This window comes from Andrena cerasifolii, chromosome 3, assembly GCF_050908995.1.
Source record: "Andrena cerasifolii isolate SP2316 chromosome 3, iyAndCera1_principal, whole genome shotgun sequence".
In the NCBI taxonomy this organism is placed as follows: Eukaryota; Metazoa; Arthropoda; class Insecta; order Hymenoptera; family Andrenidae; genus Andrena; species Andrena cerasifolii.
This window is the reverse complement of record NC_135120.1, coordinates 24238718-24256213: the sequence shown is the minus strand read 5'-3', so window position 1 is coordinate 24256213 and position 17496 is coordinate 24238718. Positions and strand designations below refer to the sequence as shown.

General features: G+C 38.1%; 1 protein-coding gene across 7 annotated transcripts in view; it reads left to right on the top strand.

Annotated features, from left to right (window-relative positions):
• The window catches only part of LOC143367298 (uncharacterized), a 138407-nt gene that overhangs the window by 117874 nt on the left and 3037 nt on the right, over nt 1-17496 (top strand). For 3 of the 7 annotated variants that reach the window (XM_076808942.1, XM_076808938.1, XM_076808944.1), the window contains 9 exons: nt 4279-4342; nt 8544-8639; nt 12602-12702; nt 12799-12930; nt 13006-13179; nt 14366-16321; nt 16410-16548; nt 16643-16765; nt 16846-17235. In XM_076808942.1, coding sequence (XP_076665057.1) covers nt 4279-4342; nt 8544-8639; nt 12602-12702; nt 12799-12930; nt 13006-13179; nt 14366-16321; nt 16410-16548; nt 16643-16765; nt 16846-17235 — 3175 coding nt within the window. Of the gene's footprint in view, nt 1-4278; nt 4343-8543; nt 8640-12601; nt 12703-12798; nt 12931-13005; nt 13180-14365; nt 16322-16409; nt 16549-16642; nt 16766-16845; nt 17280-17496 lie in introns of all 7 variants that reach the window. The other 4 variants (XM_076808940.1, XM_076808941.1, XM_076808939.1 and 1 more) reach the window with 4 other exon arrangements.

The window sequence follows — 17496 nt, the reverse complement described above, 5'->3', positions numbered from 1 at the left end:
AACACCTGTTCTAAAATAGATGCTAGAGGAATTTTTTTTTAAAATCTAGTTTTGTGATCAAAGTTACGCCACTTGGTGGTACCTGTAGGTGAACTGCTCGATGCAGTTTATCACTATCGTAAAAAAAGTATTAACACGTTTTCACGCCAAGGAATTTGCACCTGCTGCATGGCTTTGGCGTACTTTCGCGTAATCTTGTTCCCTTTTTTCTTAAATTTAACGTATATTCCCCATTCTTCGCAAAACATTACGCATAGCAGCGTCTATTAATTTTCTTAATTGCACTTATCAACCATAGACTCTGGTATACCACAAGGGAATTCTCTTTCACCTAGATATCCCCGACCGCGATAGCAAAAACAATGCTGAAAAATATTGAAAAATTTAGCTGAAAATTATTACCACATCCACCATATTGTTCCTAACTTGGCACTAACAAATCATCTATTTCGTTGCTTATAAAACTTTGTAAATAGCCACACCTGCAACATTGGATTAGTTTTTTAGTTGAAAAGTCACGAAATTTTAGGCGATGGGGATTAAAAATTTGCCTAAAAAATGGGAAGTGGTTGTCGCAAATAATGGTCATTATTTTATCAACGCATAGTAAGTATAAGTATTATCATTTACCTGTTGAAAATCGGTCCTCTAAATGACCTAGTTTTCCAATAAGACAGAATTTCAAGACATGCATGTGTATATCTACATGTAGGTAGTTTTCAACCAGTGCTCTTCTGACATTTACCATTAAAAACATGAACGACCTGAATGCAACGAAAGTAGTCAGAGCAACTCACTATCGTAGAGTGTTCTGTAATAAACAACCCTCCTTTGCCTGAAAATGCAATCTTTCGCTTATATGAACATCCTGTCCTCTAATTAATTACAGTGAAGTAAAAAACACGATAAAGGTCGTGCACTTTCCTAGTTTTCAATTCGGTAACCGATTTATTGTTGATTGAGTAGTAGTGGCAGCAGCGGTAATTGTTGCACACATACGCCAGTCGTTTGATTGAAATAAAAGATATTATCAGTTAATTAAAATCGTCGGCTGATCGGATCGACAAAATTCCAGCTGGTTAAAGGACTCAGACTGTTAGGTAATTGAAGCGAAAAACCGATGATAGCGGTCGAACGGTCAGAACCTTTGAGCGATTTAATCGGTTAATACTAATGCGACATTACTGGCCAGAAATGTGACACGGTGTATGGAAGTCACTAATTCTGTTTAGAAGCTTTACACACGTTCGTGGGCACACGTGCCACGATAACACGACTAAAATGTTCGTATAATCTGCATGTAGGTGTGTCATAACTGATGAAAAACAATTTTTCTATTAATTTCTGTTTTAGCTTATCGCTGAAAGGACACGTGGATTTATGTAATCATTTTAATAACGGATACAATAATATTATTATTAAAATTCTTTTTACTGTTTTTAAAGTCCCCAAAAAGAATCACGAAATATTCAATTTCAATTTCATCAACAAGAACGCGTCGTTTCATAGATGCAACCCGAATTTTGCCTTTGTGTTGACAGAGAATATGATTTTCAACGATTTTTATATTGTTGACTAATTTGCTACGATCAAATGATAATTAAATAATTGCTTTTGTAATAGTATAGATATAATACTTTATTAATTGCGCATACAATTAATCATAAAAATCACACTGGTTAGTATTCTTCTGTGTTTAGAATAATAATAGTCTTTTTTCAACTACTTCTTTGTAGTGTAAATTTAATAAATATTATATAGTCGGCGTGAAATGCACATTCAAAAAACGAATATTTCGTCTTAAGCTTCTTGAAAAAGGTGTATTTAGGATTAGGTATGCCGAAGCTTCGGTTACTTTCTAATTTTAAAGTTAAAAAGAGATGGAGGTTTAAGGGGGCAGACCACTGTAACGGTCCGAAATGTAAGGGTGTTTTCGGGAATTTATTTCAACCAAACAGCGCAAGTAAATCAATGTATTGCTTAGTACAGTTAATAATGTACATATCGAAGGGTAAGAAAACATTTTTTTCAATCAAATTCATAATTCCGTTTCCTACATACTCTTCGTCAAAATGTGCGCTGCGGCAAAATCGTGATTGTCGCGTTCACAGTGCCCAGGCCATATGGTTAATCCGAATTCAAAAAGACAAAAATATTAAGAAACTAGAAGCTTACGTCTATTGCGTGACGATAAAAAAAAGTCAAAATCGCAAAAAATTACAAAATTGCGGACCACTGAAAAAAAATCATGTTTTCGGTGTACAAAGTTGTCGTTAATTGAAAAAAACTGATGGTCACGTAATAGCGACGGGTTTTTCGTACAATAAATGCCCTTGCTCGTGTAAATTGGACGTATAGTTCTGAGGAAAACGCGTTCGAAATTCTGCGCGGCTCAGTCGCGCGCTTGACACCGCTTCACGGAAAATACTATATCTCCGTGAATTTTGCGAATTTCTTCATAAAATTTGTAAAGAGCATTCTTGAAACGTACGTGTTTCAGAAGATGTGGAAAAGAAAAAATCGATTTCTCCGATTTGTTACAGTGGTCTGCCCCCTTAATATCGCGCGGTTATATTTGAAATTTTCTATCTCGGACTCCACTACTTTGATCTCACACAGACCTGAAGTAAGTGAACATTTTCACGTTAAGCCGCGTATTCACCTGCGCATTCGCCCCGAATGTGCATTCGGCGCGCACCGATTTTTTGCTCGTCCGGTGTTCGGCGCGTGTTCGGGGCGCGGCGCGCATTCGGGCCGATCCGCTTGTTGGCGGTCCATCAAAGCGCGCATTCGGGTCCGAACAATACCATGAAATGGACGCCGCAAATTTCACTCAACCCCGAACGCGCGCCGAATGCGCGCCGAATGCACATTCGGGGCGAATGCGCAGGTGAATACGCGGCTTTACTAACACTTTATCACCAAATGATATTCGAACAAAATTTACAATACAATCCATGACAAAAAAAATGGCATGTATTGCACTTTCATACTAATCTTTCTTTGGATATAATCCACTAAAAAGTTTACAAAGATGTGGTTACCATTAATTAACAATATTAATTGGAACCTGTAAATCGAATTTGATAAAACGATAACTTGCTTGAAAAATATCTGTTGGTTAGACAATAGTATAAGGAACTATTTTTAATTTAATGTTTCTTATCTATCTATCACTATCATCAACCATTTTAATAAAGTTTTTTACATTATGTTTGTACTCTTTTCTGACAGAGTTTATCACGTGTCTGTGTAATGGAAAATTTTCAAATTTAATACGCTTTAAAATTACCTTCCGTTCCTGTATATGACTCTCGCAACTTCCCTTCCAACAGTTCTCTATTATGTTAAAGTTAGGTAACTTTGTTGGCAATTCTAAAACGGTTATTTTCTTATTAGGAAAACACTGTTTAATACTTTATACTCTTTATAGCATGTACAGCTACATTATCCGGTTGAAATATTAATTTTTGCTTAGCAATTTACCCAGCACGCTCTTGTATTCAGTTGTTAATCAGTTTTATACAACCAACAGTGTTCATTCGTCTTTTCAAGGTGTCCCGTAACCAGCGGTACGAGCGGAGGGGTGTTGATTCTGCGTGAAAAAATGAATAAAAAATATAGAATAAAATTTTGTTATAACTTCAAAGTCAATTTTCTCGAAAACGGAGTGCGATATAAAAAAATATTGTTCTTCGTTTTTGACTTATTCTTTCATACTTAATCGCCACCCTTCCCTTTGTATCACTGGTTACAGGACACCCCGTACAATTCTAAAACAACGACACAACCCTACGATGCATGACTATGGCGTTCATCAGATTTACACGCCGTGAGTGAAAAGGTCCCACATCAGCTTCATTAATTAGCACTATTTTAAAAATACATATAATGTTAATATGAAATGTGTTCTTTACATGGACATGTAAAGCAACGCATTCAAGTATGTAATCCTCTAATTATCTCAACAACCACATTTTTTTTACCTGGAAATACAGCACATACATTACGGTAAACACTGCAACTTATGTTTACTTCTCTTGTAGTAGAAGCGTGCCGTGCTCGCTAATTACTTACCCGTTTGAATCGCACGAAAGGCTTCGATTAGCAAGACTGCGTCACGACGGGGCCTTAATGATTTATCGTACACCCGAGAAATAGACACGCTCCTTCTATTGTAATTGCATTGCGCTCGGGGACACATATCGACTCTACCTACCCAGCGAGACTGTTCATTTCACCCAGTCTGATCTATTGTGCATTGATGATTTGTTGCAGTGCGTGTTGCTAAAGGCCGGAAACTGGCGATTTAACGCGTTTACTCTAGAAACAGTGACGGGAGGTAAGCAACTATGAAAAACCATCGTCGTTCCAATGGTAAAGTAACGAAACTGCAAAAGCGTTAATTAACTTTAAAACTTTACCACGGTATACGTTGATGACAAGCAAATGAAATCATCCATTTAGCTCAGATTCGCAAAAATTACAGTTTCGCGACTTTTTACCATTGGAACGACGGTATACAGGCACTTGTGCCTTTGAGATTGAAATATTTTCGTTTATTTGATCGAACACAAATCAATATATCCATTCAGAATATTACGATGGCCCTTTGATTATTTTCTCTGTACTGTCGAGTAATTAAACGGAAACAAGACGGATGGACAAATTTGACTAACCGAATAGAACGAATTTTTTTTTTTTTTTTGTTAAATATTTATTATTCCTTGCTGTATAGAATTGTATTTCTCATGTTTCCAAAATATAATTACAAATGTGTGCATTCAAGTCGCAAGCGTTACAGTGGTTCTAAAATGGTGAAAATAGAATGACTGTGTCCTATAGGGGATGTACGCATAAAGTGGACTAGAATAAAATTATTGATTTATTAACAGTGGTTACGAAATAGCGGCCTTCTAAAACAAAAAGTTTGAATTTTCTGTCTATTTTTTATGCTTTTTATCGATGCAATAAAAACTAATTTTGATAACTGGATGATTCTAGTCCACATTATTCGTACACCCCTATAGGACATAATCATTCCATTTTTATCATTTTAGGACCACTTTAAGGGCGAGGAGAATTTTCGCAAAAGCCTGTATTCTCACTGAGGCACACATTTGTAATTATATTTTGGAAAAATGAAAACTACGATTCTACGTAACAAGGAATAATAAACATTTAACCAAAAAAACATTAAAATCCGTACCTACCTTAGTTCTTGAAAAAAAATCATGAAAATAGGCCTCCTTTTCGACCCTTAAGTTGATAATTCCAGGTTCCGGAGATTATCGTTTATTCGGGGTAGTAGGCAAATTTTCCACTTCCGATTTCACGCTTCACTGAATTTTATGCGATTCGGGGCTCGAGAATAAGGGACCACGAAGACACTCTAACACTGGCCATTAAGAAGCGAAAAATGTCATATTCCGCGTTTCTCATCGAACCTTCATGAAAGTAACACCAATCGATCCCTCGTGTTTTCCCGATGAAGATGATACCGATTGGCTTCCAGGTCCCCAATTCTCGAGCGCCGAATGGCATAATCTTTAATGATGCGTAAAGTCGGAGGTGTGGAAGGCTACCACCCCGAATAAACGATAATCTCCGGAATCGGAATTATAAAATTAACCGAGCATAACTGTACTTATAAAAGCGTTTGTTCGATTCTAAGTACCTAAACGCGTAAATTAAAAAATAATAGTGGTATAGAATGCATTCTGAGGATGTTTTGTTACACAAATACAACTTATATGTAGGATGTTTTTAATTATATGATTGATTAATACTGTGCATTTGACAATGATTAAAGGAGAGTTACCTCGTTTTATTCACCGTAAATGGAACATGGCACCATATGTTACATTTATTTATTTTACACGAGTGTAGTGAATGTTTTGCTTTAAAATTTGTACATAATTTTAAAGTTGATATTCTTTAACACGTCTGACCACAGACGATCCACTCTCCCTGGTCCCCTTAACGTTGCTTTTCTCTTGCCTTCCAGCATAACTTGTTACACATATCGCTTTTAAATGTGCATTATTTTGATAATCATTTCGAGTTAAAATTGTTTACATTAACAGAAGCTTTATAAAAACATACATAAATTCAACAAGAATTCCATTTGGGAGTCTTTAGTTGTATCACCATTTATCCAGGTTAAAGAAAATTGAAATATTCTTGTCCATGTAAAGCGAAAAGTACCTTTATGTAATTTGGATTAATGAAACATCCTATAATCTATACAGAATCCTTCAATGAATGAGGAAAAAAGTAAAGCTTTCTTTGATAAATTCAGTTCACTAAATATGAGACACGTCATTTTTTTATACAAAAATATTAATAGATTTTCCTCAATTTTCCGTCATTTTTATAGTTTCTTCTTTTACAGTTCCGTTAAGCAAGAAAGGCGTTTACATTTCAGAAATTTATGACAAGTATTGCATGTAATTTTTAACACTTTTTCATATGTTAATCAACTTTTCTGAAAATCCATTGATCATTAAAGTGTATTTCTAAGTTTTTTTTCTATTAAAAGAGTCACAATTTTGATATGCTTTTAGGTTTTCCTAAAACTCAATTTCTTTAAAACAATATTTTTGAGACTAATATTCTAACAGAATGTGGCACCACGTCGTGATGCCCTAATTCATTTGGAATACTTAAACAATGATATTCAATTAGGCATGGGGGGCCGAGATCTCAGTCTGTGTAATCTTCAGATTTAATCCCATTAAATACCTTCACTTGGAATTTCATGAAATCTGAATGGAAGGATTAAAGACACACCACAGATTCGAAATCGCATTAGAGGGAGAGAGAGAGCTCAAAGGCTAATTATAAACTCTGAAATGCTCGCAACTTAGCTGTCTGATTTGAGGGTTGCAGAAGTACTAACGAGGCACACGTAGAATTACGTGATTAATTTTTATATAAAAGTATATATGCAACTATATTGTAATTAAAATTTTCCTGATTTCAACAGAATATGGATTTTAAAAGGCCACGCATTGGGAAGTCGCTTGAATCCTCAACGTTTTAATATACGGGGGCGTGGTCGCAATGATTGTACATTCGGGCAATAGGGTGATTTCTCGTGTAAACATAAATCGAAAATCTAGAAGGGTGTTATTTTATACGAGATTTTGTTTTAGAGAAAATTGATTTGAAAAATGGGATAGGTGCGCATTAGGGTGACTCTTATTTACTCTTGGTGAAATTTTTTTCTCAAGATTTTCTTCGCCCCCCCCCCCCTCCAGAATAGTTTTAAATGATAAAACAAAAATCTGTGTAAAGTTTAAGCCCGATCGGATAATGGGAATTAACAGCTCACAAAGTCGATTTTATATAACATCCTCCAAGTTATTGATTACATAAAAAAATATGTTAAACAAAAGTTGTAGATCCAGACAAGGAGCATCTTTTATGTTGTATTACTTTTTCTCGTGCGCCTAATGGTTTTGAAAAATTCTGAACAACTTAAAAAAACTCAGGTCAGTTTATTTGCACAAGCGAATGGTTTTTCTCTGAATTATTTCGTTATTTGGTCACTAATCGAATAATTTTTTTATTTTATTTCATGTTTAAAAAAGTGTCTCTTGAAATGATCTCGAAAATAATGCTATTAAAATCATCGATTATATTATTTGAAACAGTTATCTAAAATAAAAGATCATTTTGAAATGATTTATTTGATATTGGCGCACAATAAGATTACTTTTCCGAAAGTATTTTTAAAATAGAAATATCAGGTTGGTATATACAAAAAGGCCCGAAAGTTTATAATAATAAAGTAATTCAAATAATTAAATACGTAAAATATTATATTTCACTTTGTATTTTAAATCACTTTTGCACAAACTTGCTCTGCAGAAATTACACCAGCTCGTACCATCATTGCGACCATCCCCTGTGTAGAAACTCATGTTTCCTAAAAGAATGACCCATTAATGCTTTTAATGGCCAATTAAAGCATACTAGAAATGAAAAGAATGTATTAATTCATTTACTAGAGGAAACACGTAATTATAACATCACGGTATCTTAACTTTGCAATAAGAAGCCACTCGACGAGAATCACTGCAGCAAGCCAGTATCTAGCACAGCATGATTTATTCGGGCCGCATCTTCGATGCGACCAAGGAGGTGTACGATATTTACGAGCAGCGACGTCTTTAGCTCGCTAGCGCGCCATTAATTCCGCGAAAAATTTTCCATGCCGACAATACAGAGCGTCCTCCATGGCCACGTAATTTGAATTTTAGAAGATGTCGCCGAGATAGAGGGGAAATTGGATACAAATAAAAACAGATGCTTGGGCGGGAGAGAGCAGAGGACAGAATCCTATTACGAATGCAAGAACCGTCTTCAGCGCTCGCGCGCCATCATTATCCTCGTTTTTCCTCCTTGGAGGCTGCTCCCGCCCCCGCAACGGTTGCTCGCGTTACCATTATTCCTCGTCCGCGAGTTTCAGCTCGGCGACACGCCAGCTTGCCTTACACTTGGGCCTCTCCACTGTCACGCTTGCATTTGATTTCCAGGTCGTTCGCTGCCAGTATTATGCGTCCACCTTTTTCATTGGTACGGACTCCTGCAACACTTCAACCTGGACGTGGTAACGGTGTGGAAGTTGTTCGGTAAGTGTGCGATCGAGTTAGCGTGGGAAGTTGTAGCAAACGTTCGCGAAGAGTTTGAATTGAATTTTATGGAGGGTACGTCGTGCAGCTGGAGTGGTTCGTACGTAACATGCGTTTCGTTGGAGGGAAAGAAAGTGGTTGAGGGTAAAATTCAATGGTATAACAAGGTCTATCTTCCAATGGTGTCACTTTATTCATAAGTGCAACCAGTGGCGCACCCAAAGAAAAAGGAAACACGAGATTAATGTAACCGCGACTCAAGTAAGTCAAGGGCTTTGTGAAAAGAAAAAAATAACTGGATTCTATTTTATTGGATTTGTACTGAAAATATTTTTATCCATTCAACTCGGCTCCCCCCGTGGAAAAATCCTGAGTGCGCCACTGATTGTGACTGCAACGATACACACGTGAAGCGCAATTGCGCAAACGCGCAATTGCCTCTTGGCAGTCGGTGCATATTTTCCGGGATACTGGATGCTTGTTGATAAGCGAGACGCTTTATTCAAAGATATGTTTAAATGTCCCGTCATCTTATAACATTAACAACAGTGATCATACACACATTGTATATTAGGGTGTGTCAATTTTATGGGTAAATTTAAAATTTTTAAAAATTTTAAAATGACTTTGGTAACAAAGTAATGCTGTTTTTATTCCTGAATCTGAATATGCATAAAATTCTTGTCCAACTCCCTCTTTAATACATGTTAAATACCTGCCAGTGTTACCCCGTAACCGGATAACATTGGCACATCATATTCCTATAAATAGCACTAAAAAGTTAAAATTTTACCACATCTGAACTTACATTAACACTTAAATTTCTTTCTTTTAATGTTGAATGCACTCTATTTTATATTTGTTTTTATTTTGTTATTTTTTTAATTAACATTTTTATATTTGGTTTACTACATACTATACCCCCTTAAAATCATGCAACTGTAGCATAAAAAAAAAGTTTATACAATGTAGTTGTACAATAACAGGCTTCGTATTAAATTTTCTGTTTATTTCATTATCTTCCTAAAAAAAAAAATCCGTCCAAGATGGCCTAACCCCGTAAATATTGCAACGGTATATGGCAACGTTTACTTAGCGCGTTTGCGGAACTGAACGATTATTTCCAACAATATCTCGGTTTTCCTCCCGCGTCGGCGCCAGCATTTCCTGATACCGCTGCGCGAGGCAGAATCCCGACGGTCCTATTAGTAATTGTTACTTTCTTTCCGCACGAAATTTTTACGTCATCATCGGGCTGGAATACAGGTCGGAAGCTATTCGTCACCATTAAATATTCAAAAGGGGGAGAGAGCCCCGCAACAGAGAGAAACGGCCCCTTTACGCGGTTTATTCGTATTTATAGACCGCCGCGATGCTTATTATTTATTTATTCTGTGTAAGATTTCCATACAAACAGGATTTATGTGCTGCCGCGTACATAAGAGCGAACGTGAATACTTAAGCTCCTTGTAGCCAATCGATTAAAATAAACGATATGCAGATCGTAGTCGCGATTCTTTCTAATAGAAGATAATGCCGTTGGAAGACACGTGTAATGCGTTCAGATAAATTATTAAAGTCATTCGTATTTACTGCCTGCTATTATTGACCTGTTGACGGCGAATTAGTTTCTTGCATACTTATAGAATCAATGGTAGAACAGGTGGGCGCAATTAACCTTGCAGAGACGGAGTGCTTTTACGCGAAGCTTTAACACTGGCGCCGTCCAAATGTCTTATTCTTATTAATAACCTGTTAATCAGCAACTTTTATTAGTTTTTCCGTGTAACTCTGCAACTATTACTGCCACTTCATTTATTTTACTTGATAAAAACGCGTAAAGAATACCTAGGGTATAAAGAAATTGATCATTAAATTTATTAAGTAAAATAAATAAAGTGAAGGTGATAGGGACATTTACCCTAAGCTTTCGTCGAATCTTTATTTTCCATAAAAAGAATGGTCTGTTAACAGGTGCTCGACTCTTCTATAAGGACAATCCACCATAATCGAAACTAATATATCTTGCCAGGCTTACACGTTTCTGGCCATGTCACTTGTTTCTCCACTTATCTTATTTCATCATCTAATTAGAAAAAATCTGGGTAAATATTGACAAAAGGGACCCTGCCGCAATGACGTTGACCTTGACATATGACGGGTAAAACCTTTTCAAGGTCACACAGATGGGTGACCTTGAGAAAATATGTCAAAGTTAAGGTCGTTAAGGCTGTGTCCCCATTTGTCGATATTTACCAAAATCTGTTGTAGGTATATTTATTTTTTCACGTTTCTTCATATAGTCTTTTAATAAGGCTTGACAGTTCGTCGCGAGAGTTAAGCTATGAAAGAATTAAAAGAATGGCGTATGCTTGTACGTTTGCGTAGAAAATGGTGACCTTGGCCAGTCAGTTGATTTTCTTTTTGCTATATTCATACTATGCATTGTCAAGTAGGTACCACATACACATGACATGGGATGTGGTACAAAAAGTTATCATCGTGCATATTCAGATTTTTTTACATTTTTTTTATTATAATTTGCAATCACTATTGATTTGCTTATTTGCATATTCGGTTTTTTTGCGGATTTCTTGAATTTATAAGTGCTCTTCATAGATGCTTCCATTTATAGCTGCTCGAGCAAAAATTGTTTCCAAAATATTTTGTCTCGTTTCTTATGCGAAAGCATGTCTTCCAATTATTATAGCGTCATATTTACTTACGCTTATTGTATAATAAACTATAAGGCAATTCAATTCCAAGGAAAGCATAAAATTGATTAAAAAATCTTTAGAGCATATTGATAATATTATTTATTTCAATGACCGCGACAATACTGCTGAATTTCGTAAAATATAATCGTGACTTAAATTAAGTCATTAAGTAACTTAAATTCAATTTAATATTCAAATATCATCCAGAAGAGGAAGCGTACGTTACCGAGAATATTTCAACATCCGTTGGTATAGGGTTAAATGACTTTTACAACAAGTTTGATTGGTTCTGTGAAAACCTCATCTATAAGCAGTTCAAAATTTAGGTACATTTCTGACGTAAACCGTGACCATTTTTTTAAAAATTATTTCATTGATTAATCAATATTACTTACAACTGACTTCATAAAGATCATTAATTATTGGTAACAGCTTGTTGAAACTTTGATAACTTTTTATTCGATACACTGCAGCATTGTGATAGAACGGTATCGCGATATTGGAGTACTATCATGACTTTGCATAAGTACATATAAAGCCACCGAAAAACATTATTTAACCCTTCGTTTACACACCTCCTTTTTCGATCAACTTTGACATACCTAGGTGGCTCGCACCCAGAGCAATTTTTCAACGACTGCCATTCTCCTCTAAAAACTACAATTTTTGTGAAAAAAATCATGGGTCAATTTCGAAGTCTCTAGAATGTATACAATAGATTTTTCATTAAAATATTATTACCGTTTTTGTAGAAAAAAATTCTAGATTACCACATGTTGAGAAAAAACGAAGAAAATTTTTTAAAAATTGTAACTTTTACAAATTTCAATATTAGAAGCTAAAAATCTACAGAATTGTTGTTCGGAAATAATACTTTGAGAGAAAAGATAGCGTGTAAGTCGGCTTTGGAGAAAAAAACTATTTATTATGCATATAGAAGGTATAGAGCGTCGATATCAGCTTATGGGTGGCTCACACCCAGAGTGTCAACGAAGGATCGATGGGAGCGATGTTTAATGGAGAAATTATTGCCTGCAAGTACTTGAATGCCTCTGAAAACTTGACTATAAGAACCCCAGTAATAAAAGCCTCAAGTATCTCACCCTCATCTTCCAATGTTTCACTTACTAATTAGAGCATTATTAGCATTTTCCTCGTAGTCCTCGTACAATCCAAGAATACACGAGAACGGTGTATTCTTCATTATTAACGGTGTTAATCTTCGTTATGATTATTTGATTTCAGCGTTCATCGAAGAGGGTTATCACAGTACAAATCCTTACCACAACAGTATACATGCGACGGATGTAACTCAGGCGATGCACTGCTTCCTCCAAGAGGAAAAAGTGAGTACTGATAATTCTCTTTCTTTTTCGGTCGTTTCAACGTAATTCGATCGTGGAGAGGAACAGAATTTACGAGTGTACGTTGTAAATTTACAGATTAGGACGCACTTAACCAACTTGGAAATTATGGCTTCGCTGATAGCTGCGGTGACGCACGATCTGGATCATCCAGGCGTAAATCAACCGTTTCTCGTTGCTACGAGCAATCACTTGGCTGCTCTCTACCAAGTGAGTCGATTAATTAAAAAAGAAATTCGTGAGAAGCTCAAGGTGTCTCGAGCAATCAACTATTGCTAATTGCAGAACACGTCGGTTCTGGAGAATCATCATTGGAGGTCAGCGATAGGGTGCCTCTTGGAGAGCGGCGTTTCGAATCAACTTCCGGCCAGCGTGAGACCGGAACTGCAACGACACATCAGCTCCCTTATTCTAGCGACGGACATTACGCGACAGCAGGAGTTTCTTGTCCGATTCAAGGTGAGTCTTCGAAAATTCCAGTGAACTCTTTAATACTGCTAAATTTCGGTATTTTCCCAGTGCGGTTAGGTATGCCAAAAGTTAATCCTTAACTGGCGAGGTGGAAAATTTCTTACCTAACTGGTGAGGTGAGGTCTAACGTATCCCAATTTCTATTTCTATTTACACAGTCTTTTCACTTTTCCTTCGGAATAAAGCGTCCAAGTATTTTCAGTAAGTATATGAATTTAGTAGTGATAAAACTTAAATTTTATTGTAATGAATATAAAACTACAATTAGTTGTTTTGTATCCTCGCGTGAAAAAACGTCACCTCACCAAATAAGGGTTATGACAATTAAATCTATTCTATGATTAAAGATTGTTTAATAATACAGTTGTAAAAATGTCATTTTTAGAAAGTAGGTATTTATGCTAGAAGTTTGGAAGTTTTACTGTGTACATATTCTTAATAAACAGGGTGCTCGGCAACTGGTGTCAGAAACTTTAAGGGGGATTGTACATGCCAAAATAATCGTAGTCAAAGTGATGACATACGACGCCACTCGTCAAATAGGTATTTTCTAGGTAGCTACGGCACTGCCTCCGTCGTGCCTGATCTAAATAGCTAACGCGCGCCGACAGTAGTCTAAATCCCTCGTGTTTTCAACAATTAATAACTGAAACAAAGCCTCAAACGCAATTTCCTCATTCATGAATCTCGTCTTATTTTGACATGTAGAATCCCCTCTTGAAGTTTCTGTCACCTATTACCAAACACATATTATACAAGGCATTTCGTCATAAATATTACAACCGGACAGTCTATGATTCTACGTGAAAGAATACATTATTTCATACGAGATTTTGTTTCCAAGAGAACTCGTTTTGTCATTAACACCTTGTACAAAAATAAATTCAAGTAGTAGAATAATATTTTTCGTACGAAGCTTTGAGTCTAACGAGAATAGAGTCTAGCACGCGTATCACGTAATCTTTCTACTTTAACGGCATAAATTTGCCAGTATAACCAATCAGCGTCTCACCTTTTAATCTTTCGCAAATACATATATGCATACAATTTATAACTTACAATAAATCGATGGCAGTTGTATTTAAACAGTGAATATACTTGTGTAGATCAGTTCTCCCTGCTAAGGGGGTTGAAAACGTCTTATCATGAGTTTCATGGTGGCATATTTTTTCAGCATTATTTGGACGAGAACAAGTTGGAGATGAAACGCGCGGAAGATCGGCATTTCATTCTGCAGATAGCATTGAAGTGCGCAGATATATCGAACCCGTGCAGACCCTGGGACATCTCGAGGAAATGGTCGTATAAAGTATGCGAGGAATTCTTTCGGCAAGGTGATTACGAACGCCGACTGAACCTTCCTGTGACGCCGTTATGCGATCGACATACCACTAGCATACCAAAGATACAAACTGGATTCTTCAAATTCGTCGTGACACCTCTTTACGAGGAATGGCATCGTTTCCTCGGCGACGGGTTGAGCGTGTCCCTCATGGAACATTTGCAGGCCAACCAGAAGAAATGGGAGGCGTTGATCCTGCAGGAAACCGCAGAAGAAACGGAAACAGAGATATCAGAGTTGGAGGAGATGGAAGACGCTGTTAGCTCTATCGAGGACCCAGCCGCGGACGAAGACACGGGAAGCATAGATTTGCTCATACCAGCAGCATACGTTCAGTCCTCCCGAATGCAAAGCTTACCAGCACGTGTCGGTCTGGAGCGTGTTGGAAGACGCCATTCCGTGCCACTGAGCATCTCGAAGCCGCTGACGTTGCTTCCACGCAGTACGGTAAGGCGAGAGAGTCTGCCGAACGAGCAAAGTAGCAAGGCGAAGAATCTGTCGAGCGAGCAGAGTAGCAGGACGAAGAATCTGTTGCTGAAGCTGGAGGATCAAAGTCTCCTGGGACCCAGTACGCTGTCGCTGCTTTCCTCCAGGAGCAGCATACATGAATTATCGCCAAACGTGAATACCGCAGAGAGGCCAGTTAGCGCGGAAAGTCTCTTGCCAGAAACGAGTATAGCTAGCATCACCAACAGCGCCGAAGCGTCCAGGCTGAGCTCGGTTCTGCAGCCGGATAATCAAAAAGCAGGATCGCAATCTAAACAGCTAACGAGACAGCAGACTTTCCCTCCCCTGCAACCCTACATTAGAATGAGATACCTATCCACGACCGCGGAAATGTCGCAATGCTACTCTCAGATCTTGATGGAGGGTGACAGCTCCAGCTCTTCGTCGTGTTCTGTGAAGGATAAATCCTGTTCTGACGGTCATTGCGGTACACCTCCAACGAACGAAGCGCACACGTCGCAAGGGAAGACTAGTAACGCGAAGATATCGAAGGAATCACTTTCGGTGGACGTAGCAAGCAAGAGGCGCGGCTCAGCCGTGACAGATCTGTTCAGACAGAAGAGCGATGCTACCTTGACTGTCGACTATCCGCGACGCCATTCGGTGCAAACGATCCGTATCGAGGACACGAGCTTCAAGAATCGCCACAAACGACCTACCTCTGCTCAAGGAACGGATTCTGCGCAAATCTTCTACACATCGTTGACCGGGTCACGCGACGACAAAGAGACCAGTAGTCCCGAAACCGCGGAATCTAAGGCGGACAATATGTCGTCCATGTCAGTGGTGAAGCAGGAGAGTGAAAGGGCGACGTGCGACGAGCAACGGACTACAATAATACCCCCATGTAAATTGGAGCAGTGTAGTTCGATGCAGGTTGCGAAACCAAAGTGCACCGACTCCGAATTACGAAGATACTCAACTCCTGTGCCAGAAACTAAGACAATAATGACCGATACAGGTGGTAGACGATTTACCGCGATACCAGTGTCTTCTGAACTTAGCACGCATAAAGTGTTCTTCATTGGCAGCCCACCGGACTCACCGCCTCTCAACCAAAGCATATCTTCTTCGAGCGACAGTGGCAGTGAACGGAAGAGATGTAGTGGTGATTCGAATAATGAAATCGTTTCTATCGGTAGTAAACGGGACTCGGATCCTGTGAAAGAAAAAAGCTCCAAGGTTGCTAAGTTGAGCCTGGATATGCAAATGAAGGAGAACATTGATCCACGTGGGGTAGAAGATCCAAAGGGGATTACGTTGTCTCGAAAAGGGAGCCAGGTAAAGCCACTTTTTCGAATGTTACATGTATAGCAGACGCAACGTTCACTAGGATTACTTTACTAAATTGCATTTTGCGTTACGTTAGTCGTGGGCTAGAAGACGTGGATCCGCTCCAGTTGGTCTTCTATCGAGATTGGATGACATCACGGTACCACCTATAACGTCTAGAGTAGACCACACTTCTAGGCGTGGATCTGTACCAACAGATATTACTAGGCATCAAGGTACGATAGTGAAATATAACAGCAGGTGTATGCACATAATAAATCCAGAGCACAGAAAATAATAATAAAAGCATTATATTCATTGATGTTTCAGGTGGCGGTTTCAATCGATTAGCCTTAGGACCGCGAGAGGGTAATGTTTCAGCACCCAGAAGAGCAAGTCTTCCACAAGAAACTGCTCTTGGTAATCTTCTTGGCAATATTTTATCTTTAACCAGTGAGTATGCGTTGCAAATTGTAATGTTCTGGGGAATATGTTTGCTTTTCTTCTTCATTACAATAGATAAATGATTCTAGATGAGCGAGAGAATCTCCCAATGAATAATAACAACAATAATAACAATACCGGAAGTAGCAACAATAATGGAATAACAAGAATAATTGATAGCACCGGACCTGGCATGCCGTCTCCGCGGCGGGGTTCAGTGCCAGCAGACATATCTGAATTGCGCCGTGATATGTTCAATAGGAGTAGCATAAATGGTAAGCCTCGTAATCGGAAAAAGGTTTTGAGGAGGAGAAGTTCTGGAGGACCAGAAATGTTTTCTGGAGGATCCACAGATGGAAACGATAATGGCACATTGCTTAAATGGAAGAGGGAACTCGGAAAAAGGGACTCGATTCCTGAACCGCTCATCAAGCGAAGAGGTTCCCTGCCCATAGAGATGGTGGCCATATCTCATGCTGGTCGGTACAATCATAGATAAAGGAGGATGTCGTAAAACAAGCCGGTACCATTGCGTTCTCCACTAATATTTATTCGAGAAATTGATTCACAAGCTTGTCCAAACGTTATCAAAAGGCAATTTCATTAGCAGCACTTAGCGAAACTCCAGCATTGGTTGTAGAATCTGTAAAGTCATAGATATCAGCTTTCTTCAAGTCGTACGTTCACTAATGCTTTTTGTAGAGGTAGGAGCCTGACCGTAGATTAGATCTAACGAAGCC